This window comes from Hirundo rustica, chromosome 3 (genome assembly GCF_015227805.2).
Source record: "Hirundo rustica isolate bHirRus1 chromosome 3, bHirRus1.pri.v3, whole genome shotgun sequence".
Taxonomy (NCBI): Eukaryota; Metazoa; Chordata; class Aves; order Passeriformes; family Hirundinidae; genus Hirundo; species Hirundo rustica.
In genome coordinates this window covers 3,877,823-3,901,029 of record NC_053452.1, presented here as the reverse complement: position 1 = coordinate 3,901,029, position 23,207 = coordinate 3,877,823, and the positions used below count along the sequence as shown (strand labels likewise).

General features: G+C 40.1%; 1 protein-coding gene across 3 annotated transcripts; it reads left to right on the top strand.

Annotated features, from left to right (window-relative positions):
• The first annotated feature begins 4,979 nt into the window (after positions 1–4,979).
• Positions 4,980–18,295, top strand: C1D (C1D nuclear receptor corepressor). 3 transcript variants are annotated; one of them, XM_040058902.2, is made up of 6 exons: positions 5,015–5,037; positions 5,381–5,488; positions 12,869–13,015; positions 14,323–14,389; positions 14,859–14,914; positions 17,749–18,295. In XM_040058902.2, the coding sequence occupies exons 3-6, from the start codon at positions 12,869–12,871 to the stop codon at positions 17,923–17,925; spliced, it is 447 nt and encodes a 148-aa protein (XP_039914836.1). In that variant the 5' UTR covers positions 5,015–5,037; positions 5,381–5,488; the 3' UTR covers positions 17,926–18,295. The 3 variants fall into 3 exon arrangements, with proteins under 3 accessions (XP_039914835.1, XP_039914836.1, XP_039914837.1); XM_040058901.2 differs by lacking the exon at positions 5,381–5,488 and having other exon boundaries at positions 4,980–5,037; XM_040058903.2 differs by lacking the exons at positions 5,015–5,037; positions 5,381–5,488 and adding an exon at positions 5,052–5,140.
• Positions 18,296–23,207: the final 4,912 nt, after the last annotated feature.

Below are 23,207 nucleotides of genomic sequence, written 5' to 3'. Positions count from 1 at the left end.
GTAAGAAAAACAAAACTGGCAGCCAGACAGACACCTTGGTCTCTCTTCCTGCTCTCACCATCTGCATTGTAATAAATCACTGTAAAATCTCTATCCCTGCCCTCTCTCCCTGAGTACATCTGGTCTCAGCAGAATTCAGGCAGAGACATTAATTCCCATAAACAGGGCATCAAGCCAGGCAGCTGCCTGTCACTGTCCTTTTAGGAATGTTTGTCTCCTGATTTACCAGAGGAAACATTGGGTACTCGCCCTTCTTCCCCCAAGGAACAAGTGCACGTCGGGCAACACTGGCAAGCAGATTTGTGCTTCACTTTATTCCTGCTACACCCTCTTCTGGCAACTTGCTGGTCTGCCCACACATGGCATTGCAGATTCATTAGATTACACTGCAAAGAAATTAGGTTGCAGATTCATTAGATTACACTGCCAAGAAGTGGGCCTCACAAAACCAAAAAGCCTATTCCAAAAGGCCCAAGGTGCCCTTCAGACACACGTGCGCTGCACACACAGACATCTCCAGAACTGGTCTGCTGGCCAGATTTTTGGTCTGATATTAGAGTCTGTATTTTCATCCTGCCAATGTTTTATTAACCCTTTTGTTACAAGTAGCTTCTAGTAATCTTTGTTATATTCACAGCAGGTGAATCCAGGCTGTATTTTTTTCATCCACATTGTCTTCTGCACGACATCTCCCAAAGCTTTTTCAGCGGTGTTGTTTCAGGGAGATGGAGTTGCCACAGCTGCTCTGTAAGTCAGGATGTGGTGCTCTGCTTGACCCAGGCTCTATCAGGATTCCAGTGAGGCCAAGACAACAGAATTTGGCCTCCTGGTTTGCTCCACAAAGAACACTGACTTTGCAGGAATCATTGTGGTGTTGTGTGTACAGTGGATGAGCTGCGTCATAATAATGCAGTAATTATGTTAAAGATGCCTGTCACTTTGCTTTGGCAAAAATATTCAGGATTGTTTTCTCATGTTTTGGGAATGATAGAGAAAAATTAATGATCATTCATATGCCTCTTAAATGAAATTATTTCCATGAAGTACCAGATGTCACTGCAGCTTTTTGTGGCTCGACTTGTCTATAGATATCCATATATAAAATAATAATATATTTTTCAGAGTGGCAGCAGCATAAACCACTTGAATTACACAAGCTGTATCTCAATCAGATTTTGGCTGGGATAAATGTGAATTACTAACTCCTCACTCACTGCTCTTGGAAACCAAACAGGCAGTGCAGCCATTTTAAGCAGAAAATGAATGTTTTTATACCTAATAATCTCCTGAGTGAATTGGCTCGAGAAATTCCAAGACGTGGCACTCAGTGTAGGAACTGCAGTTAACTGAACCCAAGTATAAATCTGTAGCAGAGCCAGTAGGAGCAAATCCATAACAAATGTAAACCAGTAGAAGGAGACAGAGCCACACGGTATGACCAAGGAATACAGAGCACAATCTGTACTGCATTAATGCTCTACATGGTTACAGTCCTCTACAAACGGAGCTGGCTGGATCTGAACATTGATCAGCATGTGTTGCATTTTCCTTTGATCTTGTAATTGAAACAAAATATTGGCTTTAGGAAATAAGACTCTGGCAACAATTTCTGCCTAACATTTGGTAAATCAATTAGCCTATCAATCAAATCCCCTCTCTGTATTTCCCGGCCTGTGACATGTGAATATTGAGGTAAGAATGAACTGCACATACTTTAAGTGTTCTGAACTCCTTGTAGACATTTGGCATGCTAGAACTGCAAAGTATCATTCTATTTAGGAGTGCAGGTCTTGCTAATTCCCTGCTACCCTTCAGACTGTTCCATTTCTGAACATTTTGGAAAAAAAAAAAAAAAACCTCTCCTAAATTCCCTTTTATTTAGTGTATGATTCTGCAGCTGTATTAGTAAAAATGAACATGATAAAATAATTAAGACTGTGGTTTCCAAAAATAAGAAATGGCTAAGAAAATGCAGTTAAAAAAAAAAAAAAAAAAGTATTATTACACTAAAATATTAGCACACAGTAGGGATACCACTCTTTACTCTTTAAAACCTGTATGTGTCCCACATATAGCTGAAAGGCTCTTAAATAATCCCTGTGTTTGCTGCTTTTATAATACTCATAAACCCCACATTTTTATTCATTTGCAGTTACTTTGGGTTGAAACTGAGAAGTTAAACCTCCAAATCTCCTGTAGGAAAAGGAGACAAGATGTAAACAAGTAACAACGACATCTGAAGATCTTTAGATATGCTTCCAACTGTGAGTAGGGAGAAACTCTGATTTGCAGCACACACTGATTTAATTACAATTGACATAGTATAGCACTTAGATTATGTAAACCAACTTGTTAAAAGGAAGCTCACTTTTGTGGTCTTTTTAAAAGTATTGGAGGTGCACTGAAGCTCGGTAAGGTCCCCAGCTTCTACTCCTGTTTCCCCTAGAGATATAACTCTACTTTCCCCAGCCCTGAACTCGTCCTTCTCCAGACAGGACCTGTTTTTCTCTTCCTCTAGAGACTCTGTAGCTGAGCAAGCCAGCTCAGCACATTCCCTTCAGGCAACCAGCCACAATTTGGCCAGCCCCATACAGGCTCCTAGAGCTGAGAGGGGCTCTCTTCAGCTACGATGAAGGACTCCAGTGATCTTATCTCGATCTGCCTTGGCTGATAGGCTGCAAAACTTGAGGTACAATGAGCTTCAGATGAGATCCTGAACAGGAGGCAAAAAGAGGTCTTTGGCAAGTAATGCTAATACTTTTGACACAGAGACTGACTTTTGCTTTACTATTTATCAGGATGTAAACCCATAAAATGTGGATCTTATATTTGGGAGCCACAGATGTGTTGGTACAATGTTCCAGTTAGTGAGCTCTTGCAGTGGAGAAGTATTAATCCCCTGCATTTTGAACCCAGATTTATTTGCTGAAATCTTATAGAATCCTAGAATGACTTGGGTTGGAAGGGAACTAACTTAAAGATCCTCTAGTTCTAATCCCCTACCATGGGCAGGGATACTTTCCACCAGACCAGGTTGCTGAGAGCCCCATCCAGCCTGGCCTTTTATTTCCAGGGATGGGGCATTCACTTCTCTGGACAACCTGCTCCAGTGCCTCACCACCCTCAGAGTCAAGAATTTTTTGCTAACACTTAAACTAAAACTACGCTCAGCTTGGATCCACTCCCCTTTGTCCTGTCATCACACGCCCTTGTAAAAAATCCCTCTCTATCTTTCCTATGGGTTCCCTTCAGGTACTGGAGGTCGCAAACAGATCAGCCCTAAGCCCTTTACCAGAATGAACCACCAATTCCCTCGCAGAAGAGGTGCTCTCTCTGTCCAATCATTGTGGTAGCCTCCTCATTGTGGAGAAACACAGTGGAAAACACAGCCATATAACACAATTCAAACCAACTCTCACTTGAGGGTGAGGCAAAGATGTGCAGTGTCAGGCAGGAAGCAGTGCCGACCCCCTGAGATGACTCCATGCAGTCTCTGGCTTTGGGAGACCATCTCTACACATAGTTTGTGCCTCCCTTTTTCCAGGAAGCAACTGCAAGAGCTTGGGAACAGCTGGAGATGTGTCATGCCGGCTGTTGACCTTTTCCACTCAGAGGAGCCAGCAGCGGGAAAGCACACCCCTGCTTTAAAAGAGCATCTCCTTCCCCACTGTAGAACCGCAGAAGATAAGGGCCCAATGTGTGTCTCAAACTGATAACTGGATGGCTGTGGAGCCAGTGAATCCGACAGGGATCCCATCAGACAAGAACTCTCGGTGACAACAAAAGGTTGTCGGTACTAACACGCTGTGAGGAGGAACAAGTTGCGACTGGAGAAAGGGGCCATGAGGAGGTAGGGCACCACTTTTCTCGGACAAACATCCTCGCTGAAGTTCTTGGAGATAAGTGTCAGGGGCTTACTCCAACATTGAGGTGGTTTCAGGGTCCTTGCTCCCCTGCACAGCTCCGAGCCGAGCCGAAGGAAGAGACGGAGTTCTCAGGTTTAGATTTTTCAAGGTTGCATACTTCGTTTATTAGTTCTTATCTTACAATTTTCTCGGAGTCCGACAAGATGTTCGCAGCTGCATGGATTCCTCACGTCTCCCCCCGAGCTGGGCTGTCCTTATCTTTTATACTAATTACTACGTATTTCTTGTTTACTATTTCTTACCAATGTCTATCACTATTACTAAAAAGGTCATCTTTACTTTGACCCAATCCTCACTAACTACTTTGTGCCACGTCAATGCAGCAATGGAGTGAGGGAAGGAGAAGGAGACAACGCCCCAGATTCTCCATCTTGTCCCCATTCACTTCAATGCTAGAAACCTAAAACTACTATTTTCTCATTCTGTGATAAGCTAAACTACTATTTCTCACATTCTTGTGGCCTGTAAACCTTCTCTCAGTGTAGGAAGTTTTTTCCCATGGACTGAAATCAAAGCCAGTGTCTCTCTGAGCTCTGGGCTGGGGTCCCAGACCCCCCTGCCCAGGTCCCTGACCCTCCAGGGAACCAAAGGAATGCCCTGGACTCCAACAATAAGCACAGCACCCCACAGTGCAAGCACAGGAGTGAGGCCAAGAAGTGGGAGTGGGCTGTAGGGGGGATCAAGACCACTCAAGACCCTTGATAGAATTTACTGTGCATGAGAACTAAGGTACACAGAGAGAGAAACGAGTCTTCAGGGCCCTGGACATCAGCGGGATCCCCTTCCCTCTCTCTTTTCCTCTCTTCGCCCCTTTAATTCAATTCATCTCTTCCTTCCCCTTTACGCGAAACCCACCGCCGTGTCAGGGACTACCTCCCACCAGCGCCTACGCCGTGCGTCTGCACGATTTCCCGGCCCAATCCGTCTCTCTGCGGCCCTTATCGCCCGTCTCCCTTCCGGGATCGTTTCGTTTCCCGTGCCGGCGGGATCGTTTCCCGTGCGGGCCGCCTCTCTGTGCCGCCGCGGCCGTGTCGTCACCGCCGGGCGCGGCCCCGCCCCGCCGCCGCCGCCGTGCCCGGAGCGCCACGCGGTGCTCGGCGCCCGCCCGCAGGTAAGAGCGGCCTCCGCACGGCTGTGCCCGTACCGGGGGCTTCCCCGAGCCCTCGGGAAACGGGGAAGCGCGTTGTCGGGAGGCAGGGCCGCCGGTGTAGTCGGTGAGCGCGGTTCTGAACGCAGTTTGTGGGGAATCGCGGCGCGGTTCGGGTTGGAAGGGGTTGTAAAGGTCGTGTCGTTCCAACCCCGCCGCTATGGACAGGGACGCCTTCCACCAGGCGAGGTTGCTTAGAGCTCCATCCGGCCTGGCCTTGAATGTTTAGTGATGTAGGACTTGCTTACGTGTACGTGAAAAAGAGAACATGGGCTTTTTTTTTTTTTTTTTTTTTTTTTTTTTTGAGGATGGTCGTTCTGCAGGCAGTAAGCGGCTACGTTCATGTTAAAAAACAGCAGAAATAGTGTCGCAGCTTGAGGAGCCTTGAGAACGTGGCCAGCTTTTCCAAAAGAAGGTACGGTCTGCACGTACAGGCCTCTAACAGGCCTCTAAAACAGTGAAGCAGCACCTAGCAGAAAAGCAGGTGGTAATTAAAGTTACCTTGTAATGAAGCTTCTCTATCTTGTCCTGTTCCTGCGAAGGTCAAAACGTCCCCTTCCTTAGGCTTTGCCACTGCTTTCTGACTGCGAGTTGCTGCCAGCAACGTGGAGTGGGCTTTGACTAGCAAATTAAGCTTTAGGTGATGCCAATTAAAAGGTCCCATTTTTGGGACAAGCGAAGATGGAAGAACTGGATTTTAAAATCAACATTGAAAGGTGTCTGGTGTATTTCTTGGGTTTAAAAGTATAAAAAAGCGCTTCAAATATAAAATACCTGGATATTGCTGATCCTGTGGCAGTATGACCATTGGTAAAGAAATGAGAAAACAGTGCAAGGCTCTTCTCCAGAGTGTGAGAAACTCCAAAGCAATTGGTAGAATTTTCAGGCTTTATATCAGAAAAGCAGTGCACAAGTCACACAAACCTTTCTCGTAAGTGCCTTTTTTCTCTTTGAATTGGCTTAGGAGTTTTAGCATTGGTTTTTCATTTGTGAAAAAAAGTCTGCTTTTCCTCTGAATAAATAAACGGTGCACTGGAATGGACTGGCCACCATAGCTCCAGGTAGATGGGTTTTTTTCCACATCAGTAAAATTGATGCTAACACAAACATCCCACAGTTACTGCATTATATTGAACCAAAACAAACAAACAAACAAACAAAGGGTAAACATGCTTCAAACAAACAAACAAAGGGTAAACATGCTTCTAAGAGTGAACAGCCAAATAAAAATAATAGTTAGCACAGCCAAATAAAAACCAGCCAAAACCACAGTTAAATTGCTGTTTAGAATGATACAGAGAGGCACTGCATGAATTGCAAATACAGAAGATTGCATTCTGGTAAAGGGAAGTGCTTTTTCATGTACTGTGGAACTAGTGGCTAAAGGAAACTAGGTCAGCAGTTTAAAAGAATCGAAAAAAAACCCCTCTTGGCTTTAATTCTGGATGTTCATATTCGTGGTGCTGATACCACGGGCAGCAGGTTTTAGAAGTAGTGAACTCTCTGTAGTTTACAGTGTACAGGGGCTGCAAACTGTAGGCGGGTCATCTCCTGTTTGCTGCGAACTTGGTAGAAGTATTTCAGTGCTGATTGTTGTCCCCAGAGTGTGCAAACTGATTTGTCCAAGGAGTCTTGCTGCACACGAAGTTCCTGGTAGGTGCTGTGCCAAGAAAAGTATGTGTTTTGAGGACCAGTTTAGAGACACAAATTCAGTATCACTTTAGAACTTGAAGTGTGACAGCATATCTGAGCGTGGGAGCTTTTATGAAAACCTCTCACAAAGAAGTGTTCTGTTTTTATTTTGTACTTATGCTGGGTGTACTTATGGGCTGGAGCTGAGAGAGCCAGGTTATATTTGATTTGTTCAGAAGCCGCTGTGTCATCAAAGATGTGGAATTTGGGTCAGTTGATTACTGAGAGTAGAAGTGTTTTATGAATCGTGCAGATGGACCTGAAGGTTTACATCAGTGGATATAGATGGGGCTGTAGTGAATGAGGGGTGTTTAATCCAAGCTGAGATAACTGTTTATTGTGAATTTGAGAGCAGTTTTATGTGTCCTGACCAAAAGGTTTTGGGGTTTGTTTTCTCTAGTTTTGTTTTTATTTTTTCTCGATGCAGTCTGTAAATATCCATAAAAAGAAGAAATAATCTAATTACCTAATCTGATTTTTATTAGGTGAATAATCTGTAAAAATAAAGAGATCTGAGCTAAATATGACGAAAAGGCCTTTTAGTGCTTAAGGAATACCTAAGAATTAACGTGATGCATGAGTTGCAGCATTTAGCAGAACGCTAAATTGCTTTTTGTCTTCTGTTTACATGTTACCAAATACTTCAAATACACCATTTTTCATCCTGGTCTTGCAGTTTTAATTCCAGTTGAAAACCAGGTGCATGATACATTTTTCATTTCTGTCTTGAGTGGTTCCCTGTTGCCATGTTGACAGATGCATGTAGCTTCCACGACTTTCACAATGTATCTTCAGCAAAATCTCTCACAGAGGTACTTACGGCCTAATTAGAGTTTATATCTTTCATTATGACAGGGTTTTGCTGGGGGCAGGGGGGGATGTGAGCAGGAAGGATTTGGTGTTGCTTTTTAAGCCAGCTGGCAGTTGCTTTCTGAGGCTTGTGTTAAATCGCCTCCAGGTATATTAAATGATTATTCATAAAAGCCACCTGAAAATTGACTGCAGTTTCTCTTTTTCCTGGGTGTGCTTTTCTTAAAAAGGGTCTGTAGTTGTTCTTTTCATTCTCCTGGAAGAAAAATATAGCTAATTTTGCTAGTAGTATTGTGTACCACCACCTGTATTTTGTTGGTTTTTATTTAAAATGCCTTAACGTGGCATTTAACTTGGATGTGTCTTAGATCAATAGCCATGTTAACACTACAGCAAATTGCTTTTGATTGTCACCTGTGTAGTTACTTTTATAGACTCTGTAGAAGATGACATATTTTCTCTTTCTCCTTTTTATATTTCTGTCTTTTCTGTGGTTCATTAATAATGTCTGGTATTTCCCCTCCCTTTTTGCAGCTTGTATTACCTGCTTTGGTTTATAGTATATTGATCTGTTGACTGCAAAGAGAACAAGGTGTTCCTTGTTTTCTAAGCAAAAATTGACTTAAATGTAGTCATCTTTCTGAATAAATGAGAATTTATTCAGAATTTTTCAGAAATTTCAGAATATTTAGAAAATTTTCACCTATGGAAACTAGCAAACCTTTTTAAAACAGACCTACGTGCAATGCATAAATTTTCTCATGAAAATGGTTTACTTTTGCAATCTAAAGTCCTTTTCTTCTTCAAATACATATTCTCATGGTTTTGTTTTTGTTTTTCCAAAAACTACATGGAAGCTCAGGGTTATTAAAAGGGAAGTTTGTTTCTGGTAAGTTGGTGTTATGAAGTTGTTCAACATTCTTCATCACAGTTTTTTTGCCTCCGTGTCCTTAATCAAAGTAGTCCATTTCTTGCGTGTTTTATGTTCATGGGTTATGAACTTTTCTTTGCCTTCTCAAAATTAAAGATCTTTTAAAGTGTTACCGTTGTAACACAACCACAGATTATGTGTTGTGCATCGTAGGTCTTATTGCTTGATAATGAAAATTCTGTCTTATTTCCTTTAGAATTCCCCATTGTGCACATTACTTAACCTAGCTAGAATTTTTCATTACTTCTCTTATCTGAATTCTACTATCCTTAATTTTTAAAGTGAGAACTCAGTGTCAAATAGAATCTGGTTGAAAGTCAGCAAATTCAAATCAGAAAATCTGTCTAATAAACACTATCTTCAGGGGCTGACTTAAATTTTTGCTTGTTCAAAATGCAAAAAAAAAAAAAAAAGCATTGAAGAACTTTGAAGAAAATTTTGTTTTGTTTAGTAACTGAAAAAAGAAAACACAAACTGAATATTTTGTTTAATAACTGAAACATAACTACTGAGGGCAGTATAGCTTTTGGGTATGTTTAGAGAGTTGTGGAGTTCCTCCTGTCCTTGGCTTTGTCATCCTGCAGGTGTGAGTACACAACCCATGTGTTGATTTTAGCAGAAACAATTTTGTGGAGTTTCCGGTGTACACGTTTTCTAATGCAGTTTGCTCTTGTTGTGACCAGAATTGTTTTAGGCTGTTGACTGCTGCCTCGTTGTTGGCATGTGCCAACACTTTGACATACCCTGCTTAGAGATTAGTTATGCTAAAACAACAGTGTAATGAAAAGAGAGAGTTCCCTACACAGCAAGAGTAGAAACTTGCTATTCCTGTTGAAGTGAATAGAAAACACAAGTTTAGTAATTTCTTCCTGCTCCCCAGGCAGAAGCAGCAGCCTTAACAGTGAAGGGTTCTGTACACAGGTAAAGGGCGGTCTTGTTCTGTGGAAGCACGGTTGTTGGAGGTCGAGATTTTTTTTCCTTTTTTTTTCCCTTTCTCTCATGGAATTTTGTCCCATTTTTTGTAAGAGACAGTAACAACTGGTCCTCTCAAAAGAAATGGCCGAGGTGAGGTATGGATGCAGCTGGCTACTCTCTTACCTGAGGGGTTTTTTTTTTGGGAAGGGCAGGGTTACGGTGAGATTTTGGCTGGGGGGTAAGGGGCTGGGCTTCGCCCCTGACATCGGAGGATGGACAGAGGGACAGCTGGTCTGAGGGCGGTCGCTGCCCGGAGGATTTGCTGCCACTACAGAGCTTTTTTCCTCCCTCTGCTTCTCCTACCATGGGTGAGCCTTTACTGGTAAGAGCATCTGTTGGACTGGGACCTAATTATCACCTGATCTGACTGGAAAGGACCCTCACTGTCCGCTCAGGTGCCTCAGAGGAAAGCCCGGGACCCTGACTGGAGGGTGCATCTCCCCATCTTTGTGCAGCAGCTGCTACAGAGAAGCACGGCTGCCGCTGTCCAGCCCCGCTGCTTTCTGCTGCTGCCTCGGGCTTTTTCTCTACACTCTGACCCAGCACTCCGTGTCCACCCCGATCTCTGGAAGCTCCTGCTAAAGCAGCAGTGTTTTCTGCTGCATTTTGTTCTGCCTCCCCCGAGGTGAGCCTGCCCTGCAGTCCCGAGGTTCCTGCTGCAGCCCGTTTTTGCCGCCATTGCCGTGAGGGGGACGCGGCCGAGCTCGCGGCACAGCGCCCCCTGCAGGCGCGGGGGAATCATCACACCCACCCTGCCCGGCCGGGAGCCAGCAGCGCCCCCGGTGGCTGTGAGTGGAACTGCACCAAAGGGGAAAGCGCCGCGGCCGAGAGAGAGAAGGTTGGGGTTTGTTTGCCTTGTTATCCACACACACACTAGTGAAGAACCTTTATTCATTTCCCCATATTTGTGCCTGAAAGCCCTTTGATGTCAAAGTTATAATAATTTGGAGGGAAGTGGGTCATATTCTTCATTCCAAGAGAGGTTCCTGCCTTCCTTGGCAGACGCCTGCCTTTCAAACCAAGACACCAATGCAGATTTTTCCCTTTCCTTGCTAACAGTGTTAAGTAAATACTCAATGATATGAGGACAAAAATAATTCTTTCTGGTTCATGAGACATCAGTGATAGCAAAATGTCTTTCAGATTGTATTTGTTATCTTTTCCTTCTATATTCCTATTCTTCTTCTGTCTTACTCCTTAAGTCTAACTTTATATACTGAAAAGAATTTCAAATATGTGACTGTTTATCCTCGTAAAACAGCTCCAGTTAATTTTGGTAACGCATACTTGCACAGGCTTTTGTTAGTTTTTTTTTATTATTATTCTTGCTGGTGCTGGATACACTGTTTAAGGGAGAGAGAGAAGCTGGAGTTTATTACTATGTTCATGCCTGCCTGTCAAATCAAGACAGTAGTAGGTTAAGTACCGCAGCGATGGTAAGTTCTGTAGGTGATTGTTGGATTGCATTTCCTCTCTCCCTGTCTCTATAAGTGCAGGGAACATGTATTGACAGACACCTTCTAACCAAACTTAGCTGTGTTAACGAGGGAAAATCTAGTTTCTTTTGTAGCTTTGAGGGGTTTTTTTAGTGCTGTATTATATGACTAAAAGTTAACATCAGACATTGTTTCTGAACCCTTTTAGTCAACCTAACAAGGCAGATTATAAAGCAGGTGGCCAGGAGGACAAAACACAAACAGTGTTGTTATGAATGTCAGAAATAATTATATTGGTATTTTGCCTTTCTGTGGGCAGCATCTTGTAGATCCAGCTCAGCTTTCTTCCTCGGGTTGCCACAGCTGACAGAAGTAATACTTATATGTGTGGGTTACATGCTGGGGTAGGGAGGGGACCTCTAGCATGGTTGGCGTTGTGATTCTGTACTCAGTGGGAAAACCAGCTCTGACCAGGATGAGCAGTCATGCAGCTGAGTAGGGTTATAATTCTTAACCATGCAAACAATACCAGTGAAACTGGGCTTGTTAACTGGCTGATCAGATTTCTGGAATCACACTGGTGCAGTTAAAACTCAAGTTGCAGACAGTCTTGAGTAGCTCCACACTGGTTTTTTTTTCCTCCTGATTCTTTATCTTTTTGACCTCCAGGAGACAATATAAATAAAAGGAAACCTCTCTCACACATCCCATGCTCTTGCTGGGGAAAGATCAAATCATTGTCTAAAACAAACTCCAGTGATGTGACAGCTCTTTGCTGTTTGTACTGACTGTGTGGCTTGGTGTTCATAAATAAAGTTCAGTCTCTCCAATTTCTGTTCCCTCCCTCTGTATTCAACATCTGGTCAGGGGAATTTTCACACTGATTCTAAGAAGAAAAGTCTGCAGTAATCCCACTGTTCTTGATGCACCTCACCAAATAGGCAGGAAAGTTACCTATTTCTTCTCTTCTTTCCGTAGAGCATTCGAAAAGTTGTTGCTCAGTAGAAGTTGTAGAAAATAACATAGCTCTAAGTAACATTAACTCCCCGAGATAATAAATGATTTATGATTTGAGAGGAATTAAAGAAATTGATTATAAACCAGCAGCCAGATGGCTTGGCAGTAGCCATACCATGGTACCGTGAATTCTGGACAGAAAAAAAGGATGCTTTGGGGTTTTTCACATCTTATTTCCCAGTAGCTGTGCACGTATGTGTTAACACGATTGCAAGAGTATTCTGAAATCCCAAAATCAACTCAGCTTTGTTACAGGTAGAGTTATATGGAAGATTCCATAGGGACTTCAGGAAACTGGATACAGGGTTCACGAGAAGAATTTTTTGGACCTACTCCTAAATGAACTGACCATGACATAACTGGTGCTGAAGTAATGTCTGTTCCTAAGGCAGATTAAAGCTGTATCACCATTGGTTTGGTTTGTGGGTTCTTTTTTTTCTTTGTTTGTTTGGGTGTTTGTTTGGGGTTTTTTTGTATTTTTTGTTTGTTTGTTTGTTTTTTGTTTTTTGTTTTTTTTTTTTTTTTTTTGTTTTTGTTTAGTTAGTTTTGTTTTTGTTTTTCCTGGTGTTCTGCCTGCTGCTTGGTGTAGCTCTTTATATGGTATGATTTATAGAGCACTTTTTTCAAACGTGCAGATAATTTCTTTCTATCGCAGATCATAAAAGCTAAATACTGTTTTAGGACCGTGGCAAGAATAGGTACTAAAGTCATGTAAATTGTAATGCTCCTTCATGCCATTTTGCACAGGAGTTAGGAGATATCCCGAAATTACTGGACCTTTAACTGTGTTGCTGTTGACATTACCTGCTAGAACTCTTCACATTTCTTAAAATGTTTACTGAATGAATGCTAATGCTTTGTGTTGTAAATTCCAGTCTTTTGACTGTGTAGGTACTTAACGAAAAGCATTATTATTTGTGTTTCCACTTTCCAGATGGAAATGTCAGAAGATGACAATAACACAGAAGAATACCCCACCGAAATTCATGATTATCTCGCGGCATTTGAAAAGTCTCTTGGTTCTGTAGACGAGATGCTGAAGACAATGATGTCAGTTTCTAGGAGCGAGCTTTTGCAAAAGGTAGGTTGTCTTCCTTTTGAAAACTTTTTCCTTATTAATACACAAATACTTGAGAGCCTGAACTGAAATAGAAGGGTCTGTTGGGCCAGCCACTGCACTGAGAAGTAACAATAAATGACATTCCTATGCTTGACACTTACTGTTAAATTCTTACATTTCTAAGAAATCCAGATGGTCTTGCAAGCTCAACAATGAAACACATGCTCTTCCAAGCTGATAAGTGATGATCTTACCAGTGTGTCATTTAGCTGGAGGACACTGTAGCTTATTCCTGACCTTCCTTAACATGCTCTTCAGTAATGGAGAGGTCATTCACTTTTTTGACTGAGACTTCTTCACCACAAACTGAATGGAGCTGGTGTATCCAGGAGGATGAGAAGGTGAACTGGCAGAAGTGAGAATTGATCTGATTCCAGAAGTCTAGACTTGCAGAACCTGAGCTGTCTCCTCTAGCTGTGCTATAAGCATAAGTCTGCAAAACGTGGCTTTTTTTCAGAGCAAAGTAGTGCCTGAGAATTCCATAAAAGCATCTCTGCTTTGTAACATTTGAAGCCTAACGTGTAATTTTCTTTCTGTAGGGCAAGAAAAAGGCAGCATACAAGAGAACTTCTTTATCCTGTGAGGATTTCTTACACAAATAAATTATGAAGAAAACAGTCTTGACAACACAGATCTTTTGACAGTATCCATGTTAGAACTAGTGAGCTGTACAATGGTGTTATCGGAGTTTCTGGAAGTCGTGCAGGACTAAAATAATAAATTGACTTTGACAGCCAAGGGAAACAAAACCCCCTTCATTACCTTTATTCTTCTATTGCTTTATATCCCTAAGTGTTCCAGCATGCACTGAACACACAGTCTGTCGTGTGTTAATGTTCATTGATTGCATATTGACGTTTGAGTTTCAGCAACTTTTAAACTTTTTTTTTTTTTCCCTTCCATTGATAGCAACAACTATTTTGAATTCAGTTTCTGTAGAAAAACAGAGACTTATTTCTGACTATGGGAGAAGTAGCCCAAGAGCTACATGTTAAGGTATTATGCTTTTGGTTGTATGGGTCTGTGGCATTTAACTTCTGGAGAATTACATGGATACTTGGAGAAGAGAGAATGAATGGTCCTGTCATGGCATAGAAATAAGGCATAAACATAGTCTCAGTGAACTGGTGATGCAAAAAGTGCTCCTTCAGTCTGTATTCTTTTATTAATACATTCACAATTATACAATGTGCATGTTACTACAATCTGTGCACATCTTGCTTAAAAATTTTCAAATGTTATGTGTTGGTTTTTTTTTTTCAATCTAGTTAGATCCTCTTGAGCAAGCAAAGCTGGATTTGGTTTCGGTGTACACATTAAATTCTATGTTCTGGGGTAAGTGTGTGGTAGAAGGAAAACGTAGTATTTATGATTGCCATTTGAACACCAAGACAGCCACAAACACTAAATAATCATATTTCCTAGCCAAATAATTAAAAACTTGTAGTTACCCTGAGCACTCACATCATTGCCATCCATAGGGTAAATGATGTTGAAACTCCAAATCAGAAATCTTTATTTGGGAAAGCTAAATTTGTACAGGCATGAGTATGCTTCTGGTTTCTTTGTGGCAACCTTTTCTGTCCTTTAAAGGACCGAAAGTTTAAGCATTTTAGTTATTTGGGGGTGTTTTAGCCTCAATATTTGATAATAATAGTTTGTCAGATACTTAACAACACAGTTAACAATTTTTATTGCTGATTTTGTGTGGAAGCTTTGGTTTTCTTACGTGGCTGCTTGATAGGGTCATCAGTCATAGACAGCCTTCAGTTTCAAAAAAAGTCTTGGTTTTTTTTTCTTGTAGTATACTTGGCTACCCAGGGAATCAATCCTAAGGAGCATCCAGTGAAACAAGAACTGGTGAGTTGCTTGTGCTGCATGGATCCTACTTGTGCAAGATGGTTTGCCCAAATAGAAGTTAAAAAATGTTTATATCTAAATTTTAAAATGATACATTTCTGTAATAGCATGCATATGCTACATGGTGTTATTTAACTATTTATATGCCCTGCTGGGCTCTCTAAATTAAAGAAAGTAAATTTTTTTTACTTTTAAACAGTACCAATTAAAGTAAAGTTGTAGAGTCTGCTGAAATTAGAAAAGGATGATGAATGATATCATCTTATCTCTTCTTTTTTTTCCACCTTTGATTGAGAATTGGATTCTGTACAGAGCAGCTTTTCACTTGTATCTCTTAAATGGAAAAATGTTACATGCGTGATAATAATTTATAACTTCCAGAATGGCTTTTTTTTTTTTTTTCTCTTATAAATACTTGGAATCATGTTAATCTCCAAGGCTGCCTTTTCTTACTTTTGTATGACTCTAAAAGTACAGTGTGGTTGATTTACTAGTGAAGACGGGAAAGTGCCCCCCTCCCCCTTCCAAGCCCTCCATTAATTCATTTTCTCAGCAGTAAAGAATCCAGTTCAGCAACAAAGCTAAAAGCTTTTTTGGCACCAGTTGTATGTGTATTGTCCAGTAATTCTGCATTAGTGACATATTTACGACCTGTAATAAATCTTTAGTTTTGTCTTTATATTCCATTTAGATGCATGACTACAGTATAGAAGGCCAGCTATCTTGAAAATTCTGCTGACTTAAAAAACCCGAATCATTTAGCCTGAAGAAAAAAAAAACACTCAGAATCAAAAGTTCTCACTACTCATTTTAATTTCCGAAGAAATGAAAATATTAAATCTCAGAAGATGTAAAATAGTTAGCTTAAATGTAATACTTATATAACCAGTGGAATGGAAGAGAGGACTAAAAAATGTGGAAAGCTAGCCTGAATAACAAGAATACTTGTATTTTTAATTTTGTGAGGTTTTCAGGAGTCTAGGCTGTATCATATTAAAAAACTGCATCAGTTAATATTTCATGAGCTTTCTGTCAGTGTTTTGTTCCTCCTATATTCTACAGTGCCGGAATACCGTGTTAATTTAGTGACACTAAAAACTTTTATGTCTTCTGCCGCGGAGATTTTACATTTGTATTTTACTTCACAACTGCCGTTTTAACTCTGAAGGAAGAGTGAACCTTTTTGTAGCCTAGATTGTTAATCAGATCTCTTTTCCTTTTGCAAGTATCAAGGTTGAATGAATGCACATTTCTTCCTTCCAAAGGCATTGTGATGTTCTTATGCACGTGGAAAGGGAATTAAAAAAGACTCTTCTGTCATGATTATTTTGTTGTTAGAATTGCTCTCCTTGTGTACCTACAGGTATTCAAACTGCATTGATAAAACTCACACTCACGCTATCAGAATTCATTTATTTTGTCAAGTTGACATTTTGCAGCTCCTTTGTCCCATGTTAGTGCATGTAGGTTTGCCATCTGTTCTCATTAGCCATCTCAGTCACCAAAGAAACATTTCGGCCGATCATGATTTCAGACCCTGTAAAGCTCTCCTTGTTACAGCTGTGTTTTTGAAACAGAAAGAGTGGCCAAGTTTTTGGCAGTTGCTTATAATGATCACTGAAGAGCTGAAAAATCAGTTGTGTAGTGTAAGTCTTGTAACTTTTGTTCCAGATTCAAAGAGGTGGCAGCAACAGTGAGAGAAATGTGTGGGTTACGTATCGAAATTTATTTTAGCAGCATCCACATGTGTTCTGTTAATCCACATTTATAATTCAGGTATCAGGTAGAGCACTACATATATGTGTGTATATGTATATATGTTACTGTTGTTTGTATGACACTAACACCCAAAGGCCCTACAGTTAAAGGCCATATTAAGCTAAATATGTAGACCTGAAATCTGTAAACTAAATTGTTAAATATTTTGCAGAGTTACAGTAGGTGTAGTCCGTAGTCGCTGAAGATAAGCAGGCCCCTATAAGGGGGATTCCCATCTTAAAGCTGCCTAGTACCCTCTCAAAGTAATTTTCTTTATTTGTTGCAGGAGCAGATGAGGATGAATAGGCACATAAATGAGATTGTTAAGCTGGGAGGGTGTACCTCTGTGGGGCTGAGTCCAAGCCATGGTTTGGTCAAAGAAAACCAAACCCATAAACACCAAATAACTTTGGTAGGCTAAGATAAGTCAAGGAAGCGTAGTACCCTTTTCCCTGGAAATAGGCCTGTATTGTTATTTATGACCATAAAAGGAACTTCTGATGTGGCTGGAAATTCATCAGGCTGCCCTAAATAAGTTCTTTGATAAGCCCCCCTTGACCATTTCAGGAACTTAACCCCTAGACTTGTGTGTAGTTGCATTTGTAATGCTTGTACCATCTTTGATTTTGTGTAAGATGCTTTTTTAGCTTTGCTTGGACTTGCTGAATTTTATTCATCCATAAATGTGCCAAATACCTAAATATTATTTTGGCATCTTTATGTAGGTCAGACTCCAAACTGACTTCAGTATTTTATTTCCTAACTTTGCTTGCAAGAACCGTTCCCATATCTCTGTAAATTAGATGCAGAGTCTGCATCTCTGTAGGACTTTGTGTTCCTGTTAGAGCGGGTGTCGTGCAGATGGTATGGGAGGTACCTGTGATGGAAAATCTGCTAAAGGGAAATCTCAAGTTTGTAAAGGGCCTGGTATATTTGTTCAAGTAATAATATTCTTCTAGGTATTATAGTTCTAGAAGTGTGCAGTGTGGAGAACTTCTACTCAGTGAATTCTTTTTAACAGTAATCTGGGGAGAATGGTTTGAAATACTTTTCTTCTTTTTTTTTTTCCTTTCTAGGAGAGAATAAGAACATACATGAACAAGGTCAAAGAGCTAACAGACAAGAAAAAGGCATCCAAACTTGATAAAGGAGCTGCTGCTAGATTTGTGAAAAATGCACTCTGGGAACCAAATGCAGAAAATGAACATAATTCCAAAACTCCTACTAAAGGAAAAAAGCGACAGAAGGACTAAATCCTTTTCTTTTCCCTCGTAGCAATTGCAGACACCTGGAATTTACTTGGAAATATTTTGTGTACTGCATCCATCTCATAGAAGTGCTGTATAAAAGGTTAATTTATACTTACAAACTTTACAGGATTGTATTTCGTCCAGAACACTTGTCACTGAGGTGATCACATTTAATGTGTATCTAAAAGTGCCATTTGTTGCATATTTGACATTTCACTACTGAAATGATAATCACCTGACATATACTTGTCGGTAATAAATAAAAGTGGTGTTTTGTATATAATGCCTGTGAATTCAATTTTTTTTCAATGATTATTGACACTTTTTTATAAATGTCCTCAATCTCCTCAATATTAAAAAGTTTCAAGCACTGCCATCCAGTCTGTGGTGTTTTTATGAAAGAGCATTGTGTGAAATGCCATATTTGTAGAGTTTTGTAAGGTTTATTCACCATGTTAAACTCTTTTCAGCCTTTCAGCTTGAATGTGTGCGATATTCCCTTACTTCTGTTGCTTCTGAGAAAGCAGAGCTTCAAGGGCCACCAGCAAACACCCTGAATTCCACTAGTCAGTAGAAAAGTTAGATATCCCCTAAGGGCGCTTTGTAGGGTCCCAAAAAAAGGAGCAGGCTGGGGATGGCTCTTTGGAAACAGCACATGCAGGAGCTTCATGGAATTTTGGCTGCAGTGCTCATCCCTTAGTGTTGACACCTGGAGAAATGTGCTCCGGGATGGTAGCACTGTGGCCATCTATTGGTGTTTCTCAAATGTTCATGAGGGAAAGCATCCTCTGGTGCAATAAAAACTAAATAAAAATATTGCTCCATCTTGCAAAAACTCTATTTTTTCCTCAAAATGTGAAGCTTAGTTGTTTAGGAAAGGAAGGGTGTTAGGGGGGGTTCAGTTTTCGATATGCTGCAATGCAAAGCTCAGCTATCTGCCCTAATGTTATTTAACGGTTAGCAAGGAATTAACAATTACAAAGGAAAAATAGATGATTTAGCTCACAAAAGTACAGTTTGGGTAGAAGTCCATGCATGTGTTTAGGAAATGTTGTTGGTGTGGAACACTAAATGGTAACAAAGGAATCCAGTGTAGCTCTAGTACTGCAAGCTAAATGATGTTCAGGGAATTACTGTCCTTGGCATTGTGCTGCAGCAGGCAATGCAAAGCGTGAACTAAATTGAATTAGGTTTTAAAATGAAGGTTTTTCTCTAAGTATTATCTAAAAATACATATTTGAAAGTAAAAATTCAATGCATTGACAAGTTTATTAAACTCCTTACATGTCTAAAAACTTTTTTAGTGACTGGTATGATCATATATATATTTTTGTTTACAATAAACTTTTCAGGTAAATAGCAATGCCTTCAATGCATCTAACAAGAGAACTACTTAGATGTGGGTACCTAACCTTGTTGCCTCAAATCCACAGGACTGCTTATGTGAGTATACATGTCAAAGGCCCATAAAAAGCTAAAATGCCAATGCTTTATTTCTTCAGGTTAACATCATGGTTGTGTCAAATGAAGGAACTGTTGGACTTGGGAGGGTTTTTTTGTTTGTATGTTTAATTAAGGTTAAAAATTCAGAAGACCCAAAGCGTGTTCTTGCCCAGAAGGACCTCATGTGTGTAAAGCAGTTCTTCTGGATAGGTTCGGTTAGTGTGGAAGTCTGTGTGCCCTGTCTCGTTCCCCTTTCAGCCTGTCACTGCAGATGGCAGCATTAGACTGTTGTAAATAGACTCTGGGAGTGTTGGGGTCTGCATGTACAAAAGCATAAGGTTCAAAATGTTAATCTCAAACCCACTGATTGGGACAAAAGGAAAAAGGTCAGGTGTTCTTTGGACTAGTGGGGAAGATAGAAGTGGGCTGAAGTAGCACAAAGCCGAGCACTTTAATACAGAAATTTTCTGGGAGATAGCTTCTACTTTGAGAGGCATTGTCTGTAGGAAATGAGAGCTCAGCTTGTACTTATGCACAGTGCTGCTAATTAAAAGGGGATTGGAGGACATTTCCATTACATGATTTTCCTCTTAAGCTTCAATTATTATAGGTTTTGTTTTAAAAGGATAATTTCTGAAAAGGATCATAATTCATTGTCCAGTAAAGTACACAGGTTTCATAGGTAAATGTTTAAACAAGGGTAATGCGAGGCTATTAGCTAAGACTTACTGAGGGAGAAGTCCATCTGGCATAATTAATTATATGCAGGTATTTGACACTTGTAATAGGGCAGTTTAAATAGATATAGCATATGCAATTTTGTGGTTTTTTTTTTTTTTTTTTTTTTTTTTTTTTTAAATGATTTGCATCATTTGGTATGGCTGTTAATAGTATGGATTGTGGCTTTGGTTTTCTGACACAACACAACCCAGACAAATACCCCACAAACTAAGAATCCTCACCCTGTGCTTATTATTCACTAACAAGCCATATTAGAAAGAAGCTTGAAATCATGATTAGAATGCTAAGTGGTTTTTATACCATTGAAGTGATTACTTTGTTAAAGATTTTGTTTTGATTCAGACATTTAATGAGTTCTTGGTACTTTTCTTGCTTTCCACTCTTTGCACCAAGGAGGTGGTGAGGTTGGTGAGAGCCTGTGAATTTAGCAGCTGGGACTAGAATTTGATATGAGGTTGCAATGGGGAATTTTCCAAGTTCACAAAAAATATATTTCAGAAGAGAAATGAAAATGCTGCTCAGGTTGTTTAATCCCACTCGTGTTAGTGGCAAATAACAACGTAAACCCAACAATTTGGCATTAACTGTCCTAGCCATATTAGGAGATTTTTACTGTAACAAAATGACTGTCTGACCTGAGAAACTGCATATTCTCCAAGCTTTGTGAAGTTTCCACAGATCTACTCCTAGAAAACATTTCTCTGACAGTTTACTGTGGCTGTAAACAAAGGAGGAATTTTCCTAGGGCTTAGATTTCCAGCCTTAAAAATGCTAGCCATATGACTTGGGAAGTCATCATGTCAACGAGGCTTATTTCTCCTCCTTCAGTATTTTTATTACTGGTTAACTGCATTCCTAAGAGTTTGCTTTTTATTAAGTCATCTTATTTTTCCTGGCCTTGAAAATCAGTGCTAGCATAGAGCTTTGTCAAAAACTGTCAGTGTTGCAGTTATATTGAAAAATCTCCTCAAACATATTTATCTGAAATAATAAAAGCTAAGCAAACAAAATTCTCTCAGGATTAAGAATTTTCTTGGTTTAAGACGGTAGACTGATACTCAGTTTTTAACTGCAGGGCTGGGACCATTACAAAAGTTATGAGAAATCCTAGTTTTCATAGTAAATGGCATACATGACCCAGGATGAGATGGTGACCTGTTTCTGCAGCTCTAGGAGGAGAGACCTTGGTTATCTAGATCAAGATTTGGATCAGCTCTCAGCCACAGAAAGCTTTTGGGAGCCAAAACTCCAATCTGTAACTGGAAACGTGGGCGGAGTGACATTGGTGGAAGTGCCGCCTGTGGTGCAGGGTTTCCAACTTAGGAGCGCCAAAACAATTGAAAGTGGTTTCATCCCAAATGTGTACAGATTATTATTTTCTCATAAACTGAGACGTGAAGATGTCAAAACAGGGCATTATTAGTTTATGCCAGTGATTAAAAAAAAAAAAAAAAAAAAAAAAAAAAAAGGTGTTAAGCTACATCAGTTACAGAAAGTAAATACAATTTGTCATTTTAGAATTTGTTAAGAAATGCATTTAAGTTCTGCAGTGGGATAGTGTAATTTTTTTTCCTAATCTGCTTTGAGTAGTATTTCTTACACAAAGTTTCAGAAAGTCCACGTGAATGCTTTTGTTTTGCAGAGCGCTCCTCGCATTAGTGGTAAGGGGGTTTGTTTGTTTGTTTGTTTTTGTTTTTCTTCAATTTCTGCTTTCCAGTGGGATACGCTTGTGATATTTTATTGATAAAACCAACAGTTTATCTTTTTGCTGACTTTTAACCTTCCCTGTAGCAGAAGATTACAGATCTATGGAATATTTAGTGCTGGTGATCTAAGAAGCAGACCTTGAACTGCACCGTTTTCATCAGCTCTACCAAAGGGGAAAGAGCAAAGGCTTGTTTTTACTACTAAGCTGAGTGAATATGGCGTGGAAATCTTGTAATGGCAAGGTATCAATTTGTAAAGTGATATATTTCAGAGGGGATACTAAACTTGACTGTGAATAAAAAGCTTTATAAATGGAACATTTAAGAGGCTATCTTTTACTTTTCAGTGTAGGGTTGCCTTGACATGCATCATTTCAATTTGGCAGCCCCGGCAAATTGATGGAAGCAATTCAGCATGATAATTTGATATTGCCAAGAGGCTTCTTCTGAGTCTAGTGTGGACACGTTCCATGGACAAGCTTAAAGTCTAAGTGATAGAAAACGGATTTAATTCGGCTCTACATTGTTCCAACTTTACATCAAGACAGTCTTGGTATCAAAGGTACTTAGCATATCCAAAGAGTAAATACACGAAGCACAAACTGGTTTTCAAGCAAAGGTTCACCTCCAACTCATGGTGATATATCTTGCATAACAACGATCCAGAATAGACCGAAAAGAAGTAAAACTCAAATGTGGTTGCAAATGTACTTTGTTAAAGTGCTAATTCTAGGGGTAAATGCTTAGCTACTCTTTACCAGCAGAGTCTGTTAAAGTAAATGAGCAGCTGCTGAGTTCTTCAGTACTCTTTGATATTCTCATATGATATGGATATTTCCATGAATATGGTGTAGAATTTGTTTTCTAGAATGCCTCTTTTTTTTTTTTTTGTCACCTGTTTTTTGTCCCCATGGGAACAGATGAGTCACTGGTAAAAGTAACAAAGTTCCCGTCCCCATTATTGAAAGGTGAGAAGAAGAAATGCCTGGTAACAAACACTGACAAGTTGGATAGCATAAACAATCTTTTTAATTTATCGCCCTGGGCTGACAGACCTACTCCCCGACTCACACACAAGACAAAACACGTTTTCTCCTGTGAAGTTTCCATGGAGAGAGCGATTCCTTAAGGCAGTTAATCACACGGGGTGCTGTCTGTGGATGCACACATAACACATCCACCTGCGTGTTATAGATCTCTTGGCTGTCAGGAAGTTCAGTGTTTAACAGAATACAAAGTGCATGTTACTGAAATGCTATTGTTGGAGACTTTGTATAACATCACCAGCTTAATTCTCTTTGCTTTAAGTCAGTTTAACTCTTGATTTCATCAAGGTCACAGTAGCAAAAATTCAGTACAAAAGAACCGAGAATTTGGCTTTATGTAGGTATGAAT